General features: G+C 36.0%; 1 protein-coding gene across 27 annotated transcripts in view; it reads left to right on the top strand.

Moving 5' to 3' along the window:
- CCDC91 (coiled-coil domain containing 91) overlaps positions 1 to 23,226 on the top strand; it is a 362,057-nt gene that overhangs the window by 292,682 nt on the left and 46,149 nt on the right. For all 27 annotated transcript variants that reach the window (XM_086713753.1, XM_086713739.1, XM_086713733.1 and 24 more), the window contains one exon: positions 11,433 to 11,546. In XM_086713753.1, the coding sequence (XP_086569879.1) occupies positions 11,433 to 11,546 (114 nt within the window). The remainder of the gene's footprint in view (positions 1 to 11,432; positions 11,547 to 23,226) is intronic.

Below are 23,226 nucleotides of genomic sequence, written 5' to 3'. Positions count from 1 at the left end.
CCAGCTGAGCCCAGCCCAAATGGCCAACTTGCAGAATCATGACCTAAATCAGGGATTGGCAAGCTTTTTCTGTAAGGGGTCATGTAGTAGTAATTTTAGCCTTTAGGGGCCAATATTATTATGATAGTAATCAAGACTGTTAGGTAGGTCCTTACATAACAAGAGAAAAAAAATCTTCATAAATTTTATTGATGAAATTGAAAATAATGAAAATATTTTTAATATAAATTTAGTGGCAATAAAATTATCTTTGGGGAGATTAGCATTTTGCTTATTTGTGGTTCAAAATTAGGTATCCCCATCATGAAAAATGATTGCAAAACTCATTTATTAATGTTGATATGTAATGAGGTTCTACATATTTCATGTTTAAAAATGTCTGGCACAGATCAGTACTATCAAATGTTGATATCAGTCAGTGAGCATATGATTTTAACTGAACATGTCATTACAGCACAGGTTAATTACTTCCAGTTGAAAGTTTCTCAGCTGTGCAGTAAATGCAGATATTTTATTTGCATTTGCATCAGTGCCTGAAAACACTGGTAGAACTGTAGTTTGAACTCATAAATTTGTATAGCATTGGAAGTCTCACTTCTTTTGTTTAACTGTAAGGCAGCTTGACTTGACTTACAATTCAAGCACTCATTTTCTAAGGTGCATTTCCACAACCATGTGCAGCTGTTTAAATAATACATAATTGTGGAACATACATACATTGTTCATAGAAAAGAAAAGAAGCGGGGCGCCTGGGTGGCACAGTCGGTTAAGCGTCCGACTTCAGCCAGGTCACGATCTCGCGGTGCGTGAGTTTGAGCCCCGCGTCAGGCTCTGGGCTGATGGCTCGGAGCCTGGAGCCTGTTTCCGATTCTGTGTCTCCCTCTCTCTCTGCCCCTCCCCTGTTCATGCTCTGTCTCTCTCTGTCCCAAAAATAAAATAAAAACGTTGAAAAAAAATTTTTTTTTAAAAAAAGAAAAGAAAAGAAGCACACAGTTGCCCCAGAAAATTTTTGATACTATCATTTATAGTCCACAGACCAGAATTGAGTTGATTGCTGAGATTTGTTCCGTAAATAATTTAACTGTGTTTGCAATCCTTAACAAAATTGCACTGAGAAAGAACAAACAACCACAGATCTTTTATTAGTTCATGATCCTATGATTTCTGAAATGTGTGGTAGGTTAATGGATACTAAGGCATAACTATACTTTTAAGCAATAAGGAGAAATTACAAATCTTACACAAAATGTCACATAAACTTTTAACCCTAAATGATATTCATCACGACCTATTTAATTGTTATAGTATAGAAACTGATACCAGTCGTCCAGTTTTGTTAAGAAATTAGTATATAGAAAACTCCTTCTTCCACATTTAAAAACTAGCTGTATAACCATTTGGATATGATTTCTTGCATATATTTACATAAAAATATTTAAGATACGACAAGAAACATAACTGATGCATTTTAACAAACTATAACATATATGCAAATAGATGTTTTTCCTTCCAAACTATTTACTTACATCAGTGGTTCTCAACAGGAGGCATCTAGTGAGTAGATGCTAGATCTGCCGCTTATCACAGGACCTCCCCCCACAGCCCCCAGCAAAGAATTGTCCTTTGTGCTAAGGCTGAGAACCCTGCCGTAGAGAATACACCATGTTCGAGAGGTGTAGCCATTACTAAAATATTCTGGAAAATACTCTTTCTTTTTTTTTTAATTTTTTTTTTAACATTTATTCATTTTTGAAAAGCAAAGAGAGAGCGCAAACGGGGGAGGGGCAGAGAGAGACAGAGCGCGAACAGGGGAGGGGCAGAGAGAGAGTGAGACACAGAATCTGAAGCAGACTCCAGGCTCCGAGCTCCAAGCTATCAGCACAGAGCCCGACGCAGGGCTCGAACTCACGGACTGCGAGATCATGACCTGAGCGGAAGTCGGCCACTTAACCAACTGAGCAACCCAGGTGCCCCGAAAATACTCTTTCATAATCACTTATGTGATCATTGTTGGCAAATTTCTTGTGAGGTAATTTTATTTCAGACTAATTCTCATGTGTCAGGAAATTCAACAAAACATGAAGGCACTTTGTATACCTGCACATAAAACTCACTAATTGTTTCCAACTAATTAAGAATTTGGTGTGGTTAGAAAATGAATGGCTTGGTTACTAGGAAGATGGCGGCATAAGAGGATGCTGGGCTCACCGCATATCCTGCTGATCACTTAGATTCCACCTACACCTGCCTAAATAACCCAGAAAACCGCCAGAGGATTAGCAGAACGAAGTCTCCGGAGCCAAGCGCAGAAAAGAGGCCCACGGAAGAGGGTAGGAAGGGCGGCGAGGCGGTGCGCACTCCATGGACTGGAGGGAGGGAGCCGGGGCAGAGGGGCGGCCCGCCGACCAAGCAGAGCCCCCGAGTCTGGCTGGCAAAAGCAGAGGGGCCAGACGGAGTGTGTTCCAACAGCAAGCGGGACTTAGCATCTGGGAGGTCATAAGTGAACAGCTCTGCTTGGAAAGCGGGAAGGCTGGAGGACAAAGGGAGGGAGAGTTGCTGAGCCCTGGGACAACAGAGCTCAGTTTGGCGGGGAACAAAGGCGCTAGCCAGCGCCATCTCCCTCGCCCATCCCCCAGCCAAAATCCCAAAGGGAACCAGTTCCTGCCAGGGAACTTGCTTGCTCCATGCAAACACCCAACTCTGTGCTTCTGCGGAGCCACACCTCCGGCAGCGGGTCTGACTCCCTCCCGCTGCCACAGGGCCCCTCCTGAAGTGGATCACCTAAGGAGAAGCGAGCTAAGCCTGCCCCTCCTGCCCCCGTGCACCTTGCCTGCTCACCCCAGCTAATACACCAGATCCCCAGCACCACAAGCCTGGCAGTGTGCAAGTAGCCCAGACGGGCCATGCCACCCCGCAGTGAATCCCTCCCCTAGGAGAGGGGAAGAGAAGGTTCACACCAGTCTGACTAGCCCCAGTGGTGGGCTGGGGCAGACATCAGGTCTGACTGCGGCCCTGCCCACCAACTCCAGTTATACACCACAGCACAGGGGAAGTGCCCTGCAAGTCCGCACCACTCCAGGGACTATCCAAAATGACCAAACGGAAGAATTCCCCTCAAAAGAATCTCCAGGAAATAACAACAGCTAATGAACTGATCAAAAAGGATTTAAATGATACAACAGAAAGTGAATTTAGAATAATAGTCATAAAATTAATCGCTGGGCTTGAAAACAGTATAGAGGACAGCAGAGAATCTCTTGCTACAGAGATCAAGGGACTAAGGAACAGTCAGGAGGAGCTGAAAACCACTTTAAACGAGATGCAAAATAAAATGGAAATGTCCACGGCTCGGATTGAAGAGGCAGAGGAGAGAATAGATGAACTACAAGATAAAATTATGGAAAAAGAGGAAGCTGAGAAAAGATAAAAAAATCCAAGAGTATGAGAGGAAAATTAGAGAACTAAGTGATACACTAAAAAGAAATAATATACGCATAATTGGTATCCCAGAGGAGGAAGAGAGAGGGAAAGGTGCTGAAGGGGTACTTGAAGAAATAATAGCTGAGAACTTCCCTGAACTGGGGAAGGAAAAAGGCATTGAACTCCAAGAGGCACAGAGAACTCCCTTCAGACGTAACTTGAATCGATCTTCTGCACGACATATCATAGTGAAACTGGCAAAATACAAGGATAAAGAGAAAATTCTGAAAGCAGCAAGGGGTAAATGTGCCCTCACATATAAAGGGAGACCTATAAGACTCGTGACTGATCTCTCTTTTGAAACTTGGCAGGCCAGAAAGGCATGGCAGGAGATCTTCAATGTGATGAACAGAAAAAATATGCAGCCGAGAATCCTTCATCCAGCAAGTCTGTCATTTAGAATAGAAGGAGAGATAAAGGTCTTCCCAAACAAACAAAAACTGAAGAAATTCGTCACCACTAAACCAGCCCTACAAGAGATCCTAAGGGGAATCCTGTGAGACAAAGTACCAGAGACAACACTACAAGCATAAAACATACAGACATCACAATGACTCTAAACCCGTATCTTTCTATAATAACACTGAATGTAAATGGATTAAATGCGCCAACCAAAAGACATAGGGTATCAGAATGGATAAAAAAACAAGGCCCATCTATTTGCTGTCTACAAGAGACTCATTTTAGACCTGAGGACACCTTCAGATTGAGAGTGAGGGGATGGAGAACTATTTATCATGCTACTGGAAGCCAAAAGAAAGCTGGAGTAACCATACTCATATCAGACAAACTAGACTTTAAATTAAAGGCTGTAACGAGATGAAGAAGGACATTATATAATAGTTACAGGTCTATCCATCAGGAAGAGCTAACAATTATAAATGTCTATGTGCCGAATACTGGAGCCCCCAAATATATAAAACAATTACTCATAAACATAAGCAACCTTATTGAGAAGAATGTGGTAATTGCAGGGGACTTTAACACTCCACTTACAGAAATGGATAGATCATCTAGACACACGGTCAATAAAGAAACAAGGGCCCTGAATGATACATTGGGTCAGATGGACTTGACAGATATATTTAGAACTCTGCTTCCCAAAGCAACAGAATATACTTTCTTCTCAAGTGCACATGGAACATTCTCCAAGATAGATCATATACTGGGTCACAAAACAGCCCTTCATAAGTATACAAGAATTGAAATTATATCATGCATACTTTCAGACCACAATGCTATGAAGCTTGAAATCAACCACAGGAAAAAGTCTGGAAAACCTCCAAAAGCATGGAGGTTAAAGAACACCCTACTAACGAATGAGTGGGTCAACCAGGCAATTAGAGAAGAAATTAAAAAATATATGGAAACAAACGAAAATGAAAATACAACAATCCGAACGCTTTGGGATGCAGCGAAGGCAGTCCTGAGAGGAAAATACATTGCAATCCAGGCCTATCTCAAGAAACAAGAAAAATCCCAAATACAAAATCTAACAGCACACCTAAAGGAAACAGAAGCAGAACAGCAAAGGCACCCTAAACCCAGCAGAAGAAGAGAAATAATAAAGATCAGAGCAGAAATAAACAATATAGAATCTAAAAAAACTGTAGAGCAGATCAACGACACCAAGAGTTGATTTTTTGAAAAAATAAACAAAATTGACAAACCTCTAGCCAGGCTTCTCAAAAAGAAAAGGGAGATGACCCAAATAGATAAAATCATGAATGAAAATGGAATTATTACAACCAATCCCTCAGAGATACAAACAGTTATCAGGGAATACTATGAAAAATTATATGCCAACAAATTGGACAACCTGGAAGAAATGGACAAATTCCTGAACACCCACACTCTTCCAAAACTCAATCAGGAGGAAATAGAAAGCTTGAACAGAGCCATAACCAGCGAAGAAATTGAATCGGTTATCAAAAATCTCCCAACAAATAAGAGTCCAGGACCAGATGGCTTCCCAGGGGAGTTCTACCAGAGGTTTAAAGCAGAGATAATACCTATCCTTCTCAAGCTATTCCAAAAAATCGAAAGGGAAGGAAAACTTCCAGACTCATTCTATGAAGCCAGTATTACTTTGATTCCCAAACCAGAGAGAGACCCAGTAAAAAAAGAGAACTACAGGCCCATATCCCTGATGAATATGGATGCAAAAATTCTCAATAAGATACTAGCAAATCGAATTCAACGGCATATAAAAAGAATTATTCACCGTGATCAAGTGGGATTCATTCCTGGGATGCAGGGCTGGTTCAACATCCGCAAATCAATCAACGTGATACATCACATTAATAAAAGAAAAGATAACCATATGATCCTGTTAATTGATGCAGAAAAGGCCTTTGACAAAATCCAGCACCCTTTCTTAATAAAAACCCTTGAGAAAGTCGGATAGAAGGAACATACTTAAAGATCATAAAAGCCATTTATGAAAAGCCCACAGCTAACATCATCCTCAACGGGGAAAAACTGAGAGCTTTTTCCCTGAGATCAGGAACACGACAGGGATGCTCACTCTCACCGCTGTTGTTTAACATAGTGATGGAAGTTCTAGCATCAGCAATCAGACAACAAAAGGAAATCAAAGGCATCCAAATTGGCAAAGATGAAGTCAAGCTTTCACTTTGTGCAGATGACATGATATTATACATGGAAAATCCGATAGACTTTACCAAAAGTCTGCTAGAATTGATACATGAATTCAGCAAAGTTGCAGGATACAAAATCAATGTACAGAAATCAGTTGCATTCTTATACACTAACAATGAAGCAACAGAAAGACAAATAAAGAAACTGATTCCATTCACAATGGCACCAAGAAGCATAAAATACCTAGGAATAAATCTAACCAAAGATGTAAAAGATCTGTATGCTGAAAACTATAGAAAGCTTATGAAGGTAATTAAAGAAGATATAAAGAAATGGAAAGACATTCCCTGCTCATGGATTGGAAGAATAAATACTGTCAAAATGTCAATACTACCCAAAGCTATCTACACATTCAATGCAATCCCAATCAAAATTGCACCAGCATGCTTCTTGAAACTAGAACAAGCAATCCTAAAATTCATATGGAACCACAAAAGGCCCCGAATAGCCAAAGTAATTTTGAAGAAGAAGACCAAAGCAGGAGGCATCACAATCCCAGACTTTAGCCTCTACTACAAAGCTGTCATCATCAAGACAGCATGGTATTGGCACAAAAACAGACGCATAGACCAATGGAATAGAATAGAAACCCCAGAACTAGACCCACAAACGTATGGCCAACTCATCTTTGACAAAGCAGGAAAGAACATCCAATGGAAAAAAGACAGTCTCTTTAACAAATGGTGCTGGGAGAACTGGACAGCAACATGCAGAAGGTTGAAACTAGACCACTTTCTCACACCATTCACAAAAATAAACTCAAAATGGATAAAGGACCTGAATGTGAGACAGGAAACCATCAAAACCCTAGAGGAGAAAGCAGGAAAAGACCTCTCTGACCTCAGCCGTAGCAATCTCTTACTCGACACATCCCCAAAGGCAAGGGAATTAAAAGCAAAAGTGAATTACTGGGACCTTATGAAGATAAAAAGCTGCTGCACAGCAAAGGAAACAACCAACAAAACTAAAAGGCAACCAACGGAATGGGAAAAGATATTTGCAAATGACATATCGGACAAAGGGCTAGTATCCAAAATCTATAAAGAGCTCACCAAACTCCACACCCGAAAAACAAATAACCCAGTGAAGAAATGGGCAGAAAACATGAATAGACACTTCTCTAAAGAAGACATCCGGATGGCCAACAGGCACATGAAAAGATGTTCAGCGTCGCTCCTTATCAGGGAAATACAAATTAAAACCACACTCAGATATCACCTCACGCCAGTCAGAGTGGCCAAAATGAACAAATCAGGAGACTATAGATGCTGGAGAGGATGTGGAGAAACGGGAACCCTCTTGCACTGTTGGTGGGAATGCAAATTGGTGCAGCCGCTCTGGAAAACAGTGTGGAGGTTCCTCAGAAAATTAAAAATAGACCTACCCTATGACCCAGCAATAGCCCTGCTAGGAATTTACCCAAGGGATACAGGAGTACTGATGCATAGGGGCACTTGTACCCCAATGTTTGTAGCAGCACTCTCAACAATAGCCAAATTATGGAAAGAGCCTAAATGTCCACCAACTGATGAATGGATAAAGAAATTGTGGTTTATATACACAATGGAGTACTACGTGGCAATGAGAAAGAACGAAATATGGCCCTTTGTAGCAACGTGGATGGAACTGGAGAGTGTGATGCTAAGTGAAATAAGCCATACAGAGAAAGACAGATACCATATGTTTTCACTCTTATGTGGATCCTGAGAAACTTAACAGAAACCCATGGGGGAGGGGAAGGAAAAAAAAAAAAAGAGGTTAGAGTGGGAGAGAGCCCAAGCATAAGAGACTCTTAAAAACTGAGAACAAACTGAGGGTTGGTGGGGGGTGGGAGGGAGGGGTGGGTGGGTGATTTGTATTGAGGAGGGCACCTTTTGGGATGAGCACTGGGTGTTGTATGGAAACCAATTTGACAATAAATTTCATATATTGAAAAAAAAAAAAAAACAGGAACAGATTTAACTATAGAGAACAAACTGATGGTTACCAGAAAGGTCATGGGTGCGGAGATTAAGAATATACTTATCACAGTGAGAACTGAGTATCATTTAGAATTGTCGAATCACTCTATTGTACACCTATAACTAATATGACACTGTATGTTAATTCTACTGGAATTAAAATATAAACAGACAAATAAATAAGCAAGTAAGCCTCTACTGAACACCTGTGTGCATAATAAAGCTTTCCAGGTTCCAAAAAAAAAAAAAAAAAGAGAGAGAGAGAGAAAATGAATGGCTTAAACTTTACCTTTGTATTATATCCAAAGGAATTTATTTATTGACCAGTATTTTTTTAAGGATGGCTTCACAACCTTGACTGTCACCTAATTCCCAACTGGAGAGGAGAGTTGAATTAAGAGATGCTTTCCTTGAAAATGGTTTTTTATCAGCTCAAAAACCAAAGAGGATTGTCAAAAATGTGGATTGAGCAAATATAAACTCTCAGCCCCCAAAAGCCAATGGAAAAACAGATTAGCTAATTCTTCATGTTTTTTCTGGATATATTCCTTTTTTTTAATTAATGCTTTTGCGTTCAACCAAATAAATTTACTGATCAAATTTACTGATATGACCCCTGCTAATTAGAAATTTCTAGTTGAGGGGTGCATGGGTGGTAGTTGGTTGAGCATCCAACTCTTGATTTCGGCTCAGGTCATGATCTCATGGTTCATGAGTTTGAGCCCCACATTGGGCTCTGGGCTGACAGTGTGGAGCCTGCTTGGAATTCATTCTCTCTCTCTCTCTCTCTCTCTCTCTCTCTCTCTCTGTCTGTCTCTCTCTCTCTCTGTCTCTCTCTCTCTCTCTCTCTCTCTCTCTCTCAAAAGAAATAAATAAACTTAAAAAATAAAGAAATTCTAGCTGATATTTAATGTGGCATGGACTTGTCTTTTACATTCAAATAATCCTGGTCTACAGTCTCTGCAGTTCTAAAATTCCAGAGACCCTGAAACTTAAGGATTGTTATAACTCAGCTGTTGGCAAACCCTAACCTGAACTAACATGAAGCTTTTTATACTTTTAATTTACCCACACAGTGTGAATGCTTACTCTTTACTACAGAACTGTTGATGTGTTGTATTTCAGGGGGCTTAGTAATATTTTTTGCATTTCCAAGATATGAAAATTTTCAGTTCAAATCAGTGTGAAACCAGTAAGAATTGTAATAGTAGATGATTTTATTTTAAATAATTTTGTTTTCATTTTTGTCTTTGAAAAACTATCATAGGTTTTCAACTTTAATCTTTCCAAGTCATTAAGGAAACAACTTAATACTCTATTATTTATAAATGGAACTAAAGCTCAATGTATTCAGTGACTGAAGATAAAATAGTAACCATTTTCAAAGTTACCACCGTTATAAGGATTTTCAGATTTGTGACTTAATTCTATATTTTGGATAATGAATACAAAAAATTATGAGTATATCAATATTGAAGTGGGAAGAGGAGATATGATCAAGCAAATGATAAAATGATATGTATACTGCTTATATTTCTGTGAAAAATGCTGAATATCACATAATAATCTTTTAAAAGTACAGAATAAATTAGATGTCATTCTCCCTCAAATAAACAATGATTTTTAAAAATGGGACTAAAGTTTCTAAGACAACTGTAAACATATTCAAACACAAAATTCATTCCTGTCTTTATCCTAGCAATGAAATATTTATACTTAGCTTACAAAGACCCTACACTTATGTTATTTCTACCTCTCACAGATGAAAAATGTTGTCGACGGACCTGTTCCATTCAGCGGCCCCCCTTCCTGTTTTGATTATGATCCCACTTGTCATTTGGGTCACATTATGAGACAGTTAAAATGTCTGACATGTTTGCTACAATGCACTTTCATTAAAAAAAAAAAAAACAAAAACTAATGGGACTAAATATAATCAAAGATGTAAAAAAAATAGCCATTTCCTTGGGCTGCTATTGGGGGAAAAAATGTGTACAAAATGTCAGGAGCTGTAAGAGAGCTCAAAAATTATATCCTTTCACCAGAATGATTCTACTTCTTGGACTTAGAGATATCTAATATGCTTCACAAAAATACATATATGAATGTTCATCACTGCTTTATTTTATTAAAAACAACCAAAATACACATGAATAAGGATTGATAAAATAAATTCTTATGCATCCCTGTAATGGAATATAAATCATAGTATGGAGGAATATATAATGGGTTAAAATATTCAAAATATATTTGGAGTGTAAAATGCCAGAATTAGAAAATAGTATATACAGTTTGCACCCCACCCTCTTTATACCCAAGTGTGAAGATGTGTATGTATTGTTTTGTGGTAATAATTTTCTGTATCTTCAAATTTTCTGCAGTAAACATATTCACAATAGGAAATTCTTAATATTATTTCATAGTTCCTGGGTTATTTACACATTCCTAAAATTATTTGGGGAAAAACTAAACAAAAACAAGCATACACCACAAAGTGAAGAGTCATCAAGAATAACAAAATGAAGCAAATATCCCTACCAAAGTTCCAGGCGTTTTTTAACTGATCGCCTGTAAAAGAAGGATGCTACCTATATAGATAAGTGGAAGTTAACAAAGTCTGTTTTGTGTCATTCGTCCAATCCATCAAATGCTATTTTAGCAGACAATATACTTCTTGAAGTGTTATACTTCTTTAACTTTAGCCTTTTTCTCCTTATCTGAAATTCTGAAATCTCTGAGGTACTTGATTATAATTTCAGTAAAAGAGGAAGTACCACTTTTCTCCCTAGATTTCTCATTTCAACTATTAGCACACAGGGTGGAATTTTTACCTCTTATTCATGGTGTCCAGCTCTCAACATCTTAACCTGGCAGAAGTAACAAACTAGCTGTAAATCTTCACCCAGACCACACTTGATTACTGTATGATGGGAAAATTAAACGTGAATAAAACAGCTAGAGCATTAGGGTGTTCTTGGAAGAATAAACACAAGTTGGAAGTCTTATGTGGATAGTGCAAAGTACAGGAAGGCAATCAATCATGTAAACATCAAATGAAAGGTTGGTGAGGAAGCCATTGGAGTCTGTCAGGCGCTCCCTGCAATAAATGGCTTATTCCATTTCTTTTCCCTTTCACTCAGTTTAGAAAAATGAATTCTGTAGAATCTGTAATATCCTAGAAGATTTTGTAAATTCTTATTGCTGTTTAAAGATACGCTTTTGAACGGAATGAGCTCAACCCACTGAAGAGGAGTTTTAGTTTATATAAAAGGGACACAGACATGTCATAGTGCACACCTCCCTGACTTTTTCTCCTCCTCCCACAAACAGGAAACTGTTAAGGCAGCAATAATAGAAGAGCAGAAGCGAAGTGAAAAGGCTGTGGAAGAGGCAGTGAAAAGAACAAGAGATGAATTGATAGAGTATGTAAAAGAACAGAAAAGAGTAAGTACCCCCTGAAGGGTTTTCATTTGTCCTTCCATAAACTGAAACATTGCTTTCATACAATAGCAGGGCATTAAAAAATATTTATGTCCTTTGTCAAGCTAATTTAAGAATCTCCAAGATTATTTTTCTGATATAATTGTATATTCTGATAGTTGTATCTTTAAACATAAATTCCATCTGTCAACAAAAAAGCAACACTGAATAACTTCTTGCTAGACTTCTAGAAGTGACCTATATATAGCATTTCCAACTAAACTACCTCATAAGAAGAGTAGACAGTTTTAGATTTTTAAGTTTTTTGCCATAATATTGTTAATTTCTTACACTATTTGTTGAAATTTACATACACCCTTTAGGCCTTCTATGTCAACACCACTGTGGTTCTAGTAGACTTCAATACAGTTAGCAAGTTAAGGCTCTTCTGTCATAGTTCCATTTCAGGAACATAATTCAGAATATACTTCTCAGAATTCAGATTACATATTGAAGCTTTTCAAAATAAATGTCACTTCAGTGCATTGTGGTCATTAATATATGGGTTTGAGCAGTGGCCGAAAATAATGAGTCAAACGTAATTTGTAGTCTTTACAACAAATCTTTAGACTTCTTAAGTAATAACCAAGATAAGATACACTTAAGATGTTTAATATAATATCTGTAATAAACATATTCTATTATAGTATATAATAAGTTACATAATAAATTTTCTTATATATACAATGTTTTATGTTTTATTTATATGTTTAGTATAACATGTTATATATTATAGAAGTAACATGTAAGGATTATGTAATAGCAGGTATAAATGTGTAATATAAATATTATGTACCATTTATCCTGTGTGTTATATAATGTAACATATAATAAAAATATAAATAAAACATAAAACTGTGTGTGTATGAGGAAACTTGACACATGATATCTAAATTTAATCGGTGATCAAAATAGCAAAATAAATAGAAAATATAAGATTATGTTTCAATTGGCAGTAAAGTGGAAGGCCAGAAGTACAGTAAAAAGTGCATGACACCGTGTTAATCACACACTCTTAATTTGAAGTCAAATTAGGTATGATACAAAGAAAATTCTCACCCCTCAATTGCTACCATTATGTTTCAACAAAGGAGAATTTGTTAGCAGAGTAAAAATTGCTAATTAGGCTTTCTAGGTAAATCATCCATTCATAGAAGCATTTTGTATGGGACTAAATTTTTACACATGTTATCCAGGTGTCTTTAGAAGCAGTTTCACCCAAATAAATTCAATAAAACCAATAAAGAGGTGCTTAACCTTCTGAAGAGAAAACTCTGAGCCAAAAATAGTCAATTGACTTTTCAGGAAGTGATATATTCTCAGAAAACTGCTATTTCCATATGTATCCCCAGAATGCTTATTTTAAATCATCTGGTTTAAAAGTAGTCATGCAGCAAAGGAATTATAGATGCTTTCCACATATGTACAGCAATTGCAGTAGTGAAAGAACTAGACTTCAGATAAATTCAAGATGTCTTGTGGGTGCATCCTTTTTTTATATCAGGTTTTCTTAATAATATATGACCAATCCTTACTTGAATTCTAAATCTGAACAAGAGATTGTAGAACAAAGCAAACCCATTTATACCATTATTTTAGTATTTTTGTATTATTTAGTCTTTTTTTATCAAAATGGGAGAATTTTCTTAAAAAAATCAAAATGATACTACTTTCTCATCAAAAAGAGTCATGTGGCTGCCATAAGAAATATTTAAAATGAGAGCAAGAAATGCCCTTATAGGAGTTATCTGGTCTCTGGTAAGCAAAGTAACCCTTGAAGACAACTGACAATGAACTCTGCCACTTTAATCTGTATGTTCTTATGAATCGTATTAAAGGATTACTATTCATTTGTATTGGGTAAACCAGTTCTCACATGTAGAGACATTCATTAAATAACAGCAACAAAATCATGAAAACATTTGACTCTGTTTGCACCAAAGTTCTACTTCTTTATGCTTGTTCCTGTATATGGTAAGGAGAATACACCTTACCTTACAGAATTGCTATGAGCTACTACGTATAATAAAATAGAACAGCTAACGTAAAAATTCAATAATGTGTGCTATGATTTTTATCATTTTCACTGCATTAAGGAGAAGAACAAACTCTTAATAGCATTATTTTTTGTTAATTAAAAATGTGCATTTTAGAAAGTTTTAGAAAATTTCTTCTGAAGTTTACAGTGTGATTCTAAAAGTTTATTTTACTCTTGTTACTAGAATCACAGAAGAGTAGGACTGATTTATTCAGTGTGCTAGTAGGAAGTTTATTACTTCCACTTGGAGATTTGGGAGTTTTTTTTTATAACACATTGTGGAATACTTTTAACATTTGAATGTTTCCATCTTTTCAAACAGAAAAGCTATAAAAAAGGAAAATGGATAAAATATCTGAAATGGAGGACCAACTATTTACTAGACCTCTTTTTTATATAACTTTTTAAGAATTTAGATTCTCTATACTCTTCTTCTTTCCAAAACTGTATTTCAGTGTTTCAAGTTAATTTGTATGAATATCTTTGGGCTTGGAAATTTTTCACAAAAAATAAGATATCTCATAGCTTACAAAGTCATAGTTAGAAGAAACAAAAGTTTTTTAGCAAATTCATAATCTTCTAGTCTCTTTCCAAAAGAGTAAATTAGGGCAACTCATCTCTACTTCTTCCTTTGTAAGATGGATTTCTATTTGCATCAGAGAAGAACACTTTTCCAGAACGAAAATTTTCCTTTCTCCTCTCCAGCTTTTTTTAACTAGAGAGTCAACTTGAGATTTTTAGCATTAGACACCTCAAAAGCCCTATAGACTTTGGTTCCAACTGGGCTTACATTCCAGTCTGTGAAGTAATCTTCCCCTTTTGAAGTTTTCAGAAATCTTTGAAGGAAGAAGTCTAATGTTGTGTTAGTTCCTGTCTTTATATGTCTTTTGTCCTAAACAATTTTTCCTTTGACATCATCTTACCCTTACCAGATTCGCTAAACGGCTAAAATGAAGACTCTTTTCCTTACATCTTTCCTTTCAGTTTTTTGCTTTTAAGAGACAAAGAAACACAGAAAAATCCAAATGCTTAACTTTTCAAATAACTTATAATTTGTCCTACACAGTATAAGATTCAGTAGAATCACATTATCACCATAGAGGGTAACATTGCTTTTTCCATATATCTGCAGTCAACAAGTTTTTAATCAATTATCCAATCCTTTTAAGTATTACAGTTATACTAGGGATTAGAATTAAAATTGTACAAGAATTAGAATTATACTGAGAATGTCTTATAAACACCATTTACTAGTCTTTCTTGTTCCAAATCAATGGAAGTGTCACCAAATTTTGTAAATACTATTCATCTGATCTGAGCATCTTTGACAGACAAAGGGGCTACCTATACATGTACTAATTAAGTGAATTATAATTTTCACTGAAATTGGGGCACCTGGGTGGCTCAGTCGGTTAAGCGTCCGACTTCGGCTCAGCTCACGATCTCGCAGTTTGTGAGTTCCAGCCAGGCTCTGTGCTGACAGCTCTGAGCCTGGAGCCTACTTTGCATTCTGTGTCTCCCTCTCTCTGCTCCTTGCCTGCTAACACTCTGTCTCTCTGTCTGTCTGTCTGTCTCTCTCCCTCTCTCTCAGAAGTAAATAATCATAATAATAATAATTTACACTGAAATTGCATCCTGAATTATTTGCTAAGTTGGATACATGGTACTTATACTGTTAGTCCAAGTCATAATAATAACCAAAAATTAGTATGGAATCAAAATATCCAAACAAGGAGAGCTTTTTAAGTGATCAATCAGAAAAATAATTCAAATTGATAATGGATCTGTCCCAGTGATAAAAATGCCTTCCTTTTAAGTATTCGAAGTAATAGGGTTTTTTTTAATCCTCTGTAAAGTCTACCTTGTTAAGCTCAGAAGAAATAATGATTATATTGAATTTGCAGTCAGCATGCAATTGAAAAGCTAGTGTTTTGCAGCTTCAGCTCTTATACGTTTTCTATCAGTTGATGAAAATTATCTAATTTTCAAATAATCTTAAAAGTCTTCTCTATAATTTTTACAGCCGCAAAGAAAAGATAAATAGGATCATCTGCAAAGATTTCAGCAGGGTACCTTCAAGTGTAGTGCTTTGCATTGGAATGTATTTCATTAAAATTTAAATTTTGGTTTAAACTCTCTTGAATCATTATAAATTCTATATTAGATTGCAAACTAAAGCTCAAGGTTCAAGTCTGGTTTGCTGTTTGTTTTGTAAATAAAGTTTTACTGAAACACACAGCATACCCATTCATTTATGTATTGTTTTTAGCTGGTTTCGTGTTGCAACAGCAGAGTGGTTTGAGAAACTATCAGGACCGTATAACATAAAATATTTACCATCTGGCCCTTTATAGAGAAAAGTTCATCAATGTCCATTCTAGACCATCAAAATCATCTTGTGGGGAAAATTTCTTCCTGTCAGGCCTTTAAAATACTTATTCTTTCATTGTGCCTCATTGTAACTAGACAGTAGAAATTCCATAGGTGCCATTCTGGAAAAGATTTCTCTCTTGATATTAATTGCCAGGTAAGGTATTATAATATATCACATCTTGTGTTTAGTGCCAGAAACTTTATTTTAGACTAAAGGAGATTGTAGAAAAATGAGATAGGAATGACCACATCCCTTGACTCTTCCCTAGGGAGGAAGAATTTGTGGTTTATAATGACCTATGGCCCTTGGAATAAAATGGAGTGTTCCAACCCATCCCACAAGTTAAGACTGTTACACATGAGCTTGCTATGAGGGAGGAAGTGTGAATAACATTCAGCAAGCAACAACTACTCACAGCCAAGCAGTGATTCCTAAAAAATAAAATCTTGTCCAAATGTAATAAAAGATTATTTTTTTTTCCTCTTAACCAGAATTATGGCCTGTGTTTTCTAAGTCACCTCCAGGAAAATAATCTTCACTTTAGAGGATCCTTTTAATTTAGATCTTTAGAGAAGACTAAGGAGCAATTATCTTACTTCAAAGTTTTTGTGGTCAAGTCATTGTCAGAATTTCTTAATTTTAAAAGGACTCTTTTAATCCAGTTTTGCTATGTATTCTTTAGTGTTTGCGTCTCAGACTATTTATTAAGAGTTAGTATTTGGCCAAAATGAACTCTCCAATCTGTTCTCCAGTTACTTGACTTAAACATGATTTCAAGACAGTTATTTAACGCCCTGTGGTGCTTGACTTTTCTTCTCTTAACAATATGGAAGTTCCACTGTCTGATCTGTAATGTCTCTTACACCTCTAAAATCTATCAACATTGTGTGTAACATTTTCCTTGACAACTGGTAAATCTTTCGAGAGGCTTTTAATTCTTGGTATAAATCAGTTGCATCATACTAGTGATTTTATACATAATTTATGCATTAATGTGGAAAAGGACACTTTCGAACATCCCCCGGTCTTCTGCCTCATTTTCAATGATCTGTCAAATTATTACAATGACAGTTGGCTTCATTCTTCATTTTCATTCTAATTAATTAGCCTAATTAACTTGCTCCTATTCATCCTGGGGTAGGCTGTATCATCACCTATGCAAGAAGCATCTGCCCTTCTAACTGTACATTTGGGTATCATGTCAGAAAATGCTTCTGTCTGATCAAGGCCTAGTAAATTGAATGTACCCTCACATGTACTTGCTGCCCTTTCAGTCGTACCTCATTTTTTAATGCCAAAGGGAATTAAAGCTTCTGCACACAACCTGTATTTTAAGTTCATGCATAAAAAATTTACCTTCCAAATTTATAAAATTTCACCCATTTCAAATGGCACAATAACAAATAAATAGAAAGGTAGATAGATTTAGAAATAGCCAGTACAAATCATTTTGCCACCTGATATTTCACTAGCTCATAAATTTATCCTCTCTAGATATAAAGAACAGAAAACTTAATTCAGAGGAGGGTTAGTGAAACCAGTGAGGTGAATAGGTTTCAAAAGTTTACGTAGTTTATAGAGGTGTGGTCTAAAAAATTATTTATTTTTTTTCCGTTTTGCAATATTTGAAAATTTATTTCATACAGTATACCTTAAAATAAAATTTATTGCCATCCTTCACTTTATATTTTAACAGTCTTCTTGACCCTCTTTCTTATTTTGCTATACTCAGTTGCATAAGAATAACCTTAAAAAAATTTGCTGACATGTGAATAATCATGGTCTCTGGTGAGGGAGATCACTGTTGATCATTTCCATTTCAACAGTGGAGTAATTGAAAAGATAGATACAACTTCATGCTGCATTAAAGCCAATTACTATATCTGTTTCAGGAAATAACAACATATGTTCCAACTTAGAATTAAAATAACAATTTAAGTACGCATAAGAACTAATAGGTATACCAATTAATGTACTCTGGGGGACAGCATTTTGTTTAAAGAAAAAAGCTTCTAAATCAAAGTACAGTAAGTAAATACTTCTGTTGAGGTCATTTAGAATCTAAAAATGCTTATCTCTCTTTTTGTGTAGCAACTTAAACTATTCATTTAAATAATTATCCAGTCACTTCTCAAATTATCACAATGACAGTTGGCTTTATTCTTCAATGAAATGTTTTAACTCTTTTTTAAATACTCAAATGACTTTTCTCCACCAGTACACTATACAAAAGTTCTTAAAATTTAGATGGTGATAAGAATTGATTCAAAACAAAGACAAATCAACAAAATGTCAACTTTGAGTCATAGCTTGTGTCAGTTAGGAATTGACACACCTGATGGATATACTATCATGGAAGGCCTAGCATGGTATAGCATTTGAGATGGACCCAACCCAGTGAAGCTTTTACTCAGAACGTCTGGATATCTCATAATATAAATGGTGAGCAACTGGTCAAGAAGGAAAAGCCAGAGGTCAGACCTAGAGGAAGCAGTAGCTATCAAAGGCCTCAAAATTGAAATATGATAACAGTGATGATGAAAGCTAATACTTATGTACCATTTACCATATTCCAGGCACTAGTCTAAGGAGTGTGTGTGTGTGTGTGTGTGTGTGTGTGTGTGTTCATTGTTAAGAATATTATTAGCCACCAAATCATGAAACTAGAAAGTGATAGTCTGGCTCTGGAGCCTGAGCTGTTTACCAGCAATCTACCTATGTGAGCAAGATACAGGAATAAAGAATAGCGATAAAGAATTATCTTATTATGATATGACTGTTAAAAGAACACCTAGAAATGTTCAGCTTAAGTGGAATTGAAGTTGTTGAAGTAAAATGTTCTGTATCAGAAAACAATACAAAACAAAAACCATTTATTGAGTGCCAAGTTTGTCCAAAATATTATGGCAGCTGCTTTATTTACACTGTTTCACATAATCCTCAAAACAACTCTGAAATAATATCTGCTCTTTGCAGACGAGGAAAATTGAAAGTCAGTGATATTTGATCATGGCGCAAGATCAGTAAGAGTCAGAATTTTAACTTGGTTCTGTCTGACTGCAAACCATATAGGGAGATGCCCCAGTAGCTCCTTAAACCTGATTAGATAATTTGCTTTCTGCATTACTTTTCATACAGTAGTCTAGGATTGTCAGTTTCTCCACTAGCAGGCTTTTAATCCCCTTTCTACTTTTCCAGGCTCTATTTGGATAAATTAAATAAATTAGCTCCATCCAGACAAATGAGGAAGAAAAGTAGAAAAACAAGGATAGTGTACAGTCATACAGAGTTCACTTGGGAAATTGCTTACAGTTATGTATTGCATACAATTTATAAGTTATTTTTAAGTAGCTTTTTCACCTACTGGGAACTTCTGAGGACCCTAGCAAAGACTATTCGTTTAGATAGCTTAAATATTATTTCTGCAGGGTTTTAAGATTTGATTTATATAGCAAAGAGGACTGATATTTTTCTAGTTGGCGTGACCGTGTTAGGTAGTAGTAAAAGATTGACAAAGTCTTAAAATGAAGTTTTATGAAATGTACAACATAAATTAAGCTGTGACGTTAAAACCACCACCAGCTTATGTGATAGCAGTGATAAGGTAACGATAACTTTGCTTTGTCTTTTTTAAAACCATTCTAGCTCTATTATTCCAGGTGGTATTATCTCTATCTTTAGTTCTCATAAAAGTCTTTATGGGTATATTCAAGGAGTTAGTACACATTTCTACTCACATACAGGCTAATGCCAAACTCCCTTAAAATTATACTCCTGTAGGAATTAAAAAGAAAACTAACATGTCAGATTATTTCAGTCCTTTAAAATAGATCCAAATATACAAGTCATTATTGCAAACAAGTTTTTATGTAGCAAATTAAGAAAACTGAATCATGATCCCAACATAATCTGTTTGAAAACCAATTTTGTTAAATTTTGAAGTTAGTTGGCATGGATAATATTTTTTTTACAAAAACTTGATTTTATATTATTTTAGCACAGAACTAAGTAGTATAATCCTAGTATTTACTTGTCTGACACTTCTCAATGGCTCTTGATTCTTAATTTAATCTTGCTAGATAGAAGAAATTGTCATTTAAAAGAAAGATGCAGTGTTCAAACAGTAACAATTCAGGCTTTGCACTAATATCTGCAAGAGTTTCTCGTAAAACATTTACAAATAATATAACTTTCTCTTGCGTACTTTGAACAATTGGCTATAGAAATTCTATCTGTGGGATTGTAGACTTACTCTATAATAAGTTAATGTTCTTTATATTACCTGCATATTTATGAATATCTGTTGTTTCCCATTCTTTGACTTATTTTTTAAATATATAAATAAAGAGATGAGTTATTTTTCATGTGCTACTTTTTAACTGAAATTCTTGAAATGACTATTATTTCCTTGTCAAAATTTACTTTCAGTAGAAAGGAGATGGTATTATTACCAAAAGACACTAGTAGTTTTTACATTTAAACTACTTGATTTATTATATAGTTGTTTTCCATCATATGTATCTCCTCAGCCATCAGTTCTTTCCTTTGAAAAAATAGCAAAAATAACAATTTGGTTTGTAACTAATAGTGCCTTGGAAACAGCATGAAAAAATCATTTTCTAAGAGATGCGGTATTTTTCTTCTCATATGAAAACAGAGAAAACCTCCTTGACATTCTGTTCGTTGCTGATTCATATGCACTGACATGACCTCTCTGTGCTCCTGTCTTGCTCTGGAAGCTTTGTGCTCCCTCTTTAAAGGAAGGCCAATTATTTAATACATGTGAACTCTAGTCTGTAACAGAGAGGAAGCAGATACATCATTTATTATCATCACATTATTTCTGAATGAAATCCATTAGATTATGGGTGAATCACATGTCTGCCTTAGTCTTTGACTAGATTGTCAGACAGTGTTTCTTATTTTTTAAAATAAAGAATACTAAATGGATAGACAAGACATAATTGTACTTCTTTCTCTGGGATTGATGCAGCAATGTACATCTCTTATTTTATCTCCTTTTAAAGATATTATTCTGTATTCTTTTTCTAGTCATTTTTCATCAATTCTCCTCATCATTGATTGGTTCAGTTGAGATTCCATGCATGAGATTCCATAATCCTTAGTTTTATACATAAAGGTGCAGCATTCACATGAGTTTACCCCCTAAGAACTAATTTTTATCGTTGCATCCCTTTAACAGAAAATTTGCAGTTACCCTGATTAAGATCCTATAAATATCTGACAAGTTGTTGGTCTACTTGAAAACTGTTTATTTTTAAAATTCAGATTGAATTCCTAATTTTAAGCAATAGAAGTTGACTCTGACTGCTTAAGCAGAAAAAGGAGTTTATTTATTAAGAGGTTATTGGGATGGGAAAATGGGCTTTGAAATTCAGCTTCCAAAAGCAAACCCCAAAACCATGACATAGAACTGGCCCCATGAGGAAATCTCATTGCTGCTGCTTCCCCACCAAACTTCCCCCAAACTTATTGCTTTCACATCCCCACCTAACACCACTTGTGTATCACTGACTGCATCTCACAGCCTCTGGCTAAATCTCTGCCTCTACCCTCACCAGTTAAAAAAGTCCCATATGGAGTTTCATTCATCAGATTGCTCATTTCTTACTGAAATCTCATGGGTGTAAACCGGGTTGGTAGACCTTTGATCACATGTCTGCCTATATACTGGGTACAAAAACAAGCTAAGAAAATACTCTTTGTGCATTCTGTCTCACAGTGACTAAACTTATAAGCATAGGATATCTCCTGATATGTTAAGGGTTTTTCCAAAATGCCAAAACAAGAAAATATGACAAACATACACTATCCTACATTGCTTGGCTATTCAACATCAATTTATATATACCCGTTGCTAATACTTAAACCTAACCTTCAAAATAGACCCTTCTTCCATACTTAACAATATTAACGGTAACATCAGGTAAAGTAAGAGCAAAATACTTCAGCTATCCCTTATAAAAACAAAATGTGTTCACAAAGGGAATGGCCTGAAATCTGTTGCAGCAACCTACCACAAGGCAAGTATAGCTGAGAGTGTGAGTGATCTGATCATATGATCTCTGCTGTAAGAACTTTCTCAAGTCTCATTCCATATATGTCACAATCACTTAATATGGCTTGCTACTGAGCATGCCTAATTTAATAGTTCAGTGAATCAGCTAAACCAAGTTCATTTGGGGCAGATCAGGTCACATTTATTTTTTCCACAGTCCAATATACAGACTCTAATAGGACTTAGTAGCAAGCTAAATGCTCCTTTCCAAAGGAACAAATTTCCTGCCTGATGATGTTGCTCCAAAACTTTAGAGATCTCAGTTGGGATTCCTCAATCAGAACTTGCCACAGGCTCCATCTAGCATTCGGATAAAATATTGGCAGTTCTAAGTACATTGAATCAGTAGATCATGAAGGCCAGGTAGATACTCTGTAGCCCGGATTAACTAGGAGGGCTCCTTTTTCCTCTTGTGCCCACTCATAGCTGTGGGCTTTCAGGTCACTTTATAAATAGGTCAAAGCAAGATTCCCAATGTGATACATATTACTTTCAAAAGACACATGCCACTGCGCCTCTTTCTTGGTGGCAGGAGGCACAAGGCACAGTTACTTTTAACTTTGTAGAGGTTATCCTGATATGCTTAAGATCACTGGGCCCTCAGAAACTTCACCGAGGTGTAGCTCTTATATATTCATATAATGTGTCTCCCACCTTACTACACTTATATTAGACTTACAGATGTGTTTAACATATCTGTACAAAGAATCCTGAATACTTATTACCTCCAGCTTTCCAGGTCCTGGAGACATAATGTCATCAATATAGTTCTCCTATGTTTTGGCGAGACAGTAATGGTCTTTGTGAAATATATTGCAGTTCAGAGCCAAATAATTTATATAACCCTAAGATAGAACGGTTTATTGCTCTATGAAAGCAGCTGTTATAGGTGTTCTCTCTCTGTTGGGAAAGAGGAAAAAAAATCATTTGCAGATTAATAGTCATATACCTGGTGCTGAGAGCTTGAGTAAAGAATGTACATCTGCAATAGCAGCTGCTTATGAAATCACTATCTGATGAAGCCTCTGGTAATCTACTATCCTTCTCCAGTGCCATTTGTATACTCTGTGTGTTTAAGGTCCTAGTGGGCTGAATGTGAGGCAGATTCAGGGTAAAACTCCAGTCATCATTTTATTCCTACAATCATCCTTTG

Source organism: Puma concolor, chromosome B4 (genome assembly GCF_028749965.1).
Source record: "Puma concolor isolate L17-30 chromosome B4, mPumCon1.1.hap2, whole genome shotgun sequence".
Taxonomy (NCBI): Eukaryota; Metazoa; Chordata; class Mammalia; order Carnivora; family Felidae; genus Puma; species Puma concolor.
Note: the sequence above shows the minus strand (reverse complement) of the source record. Positions and strands in the feature narration are given on the sequence as shown.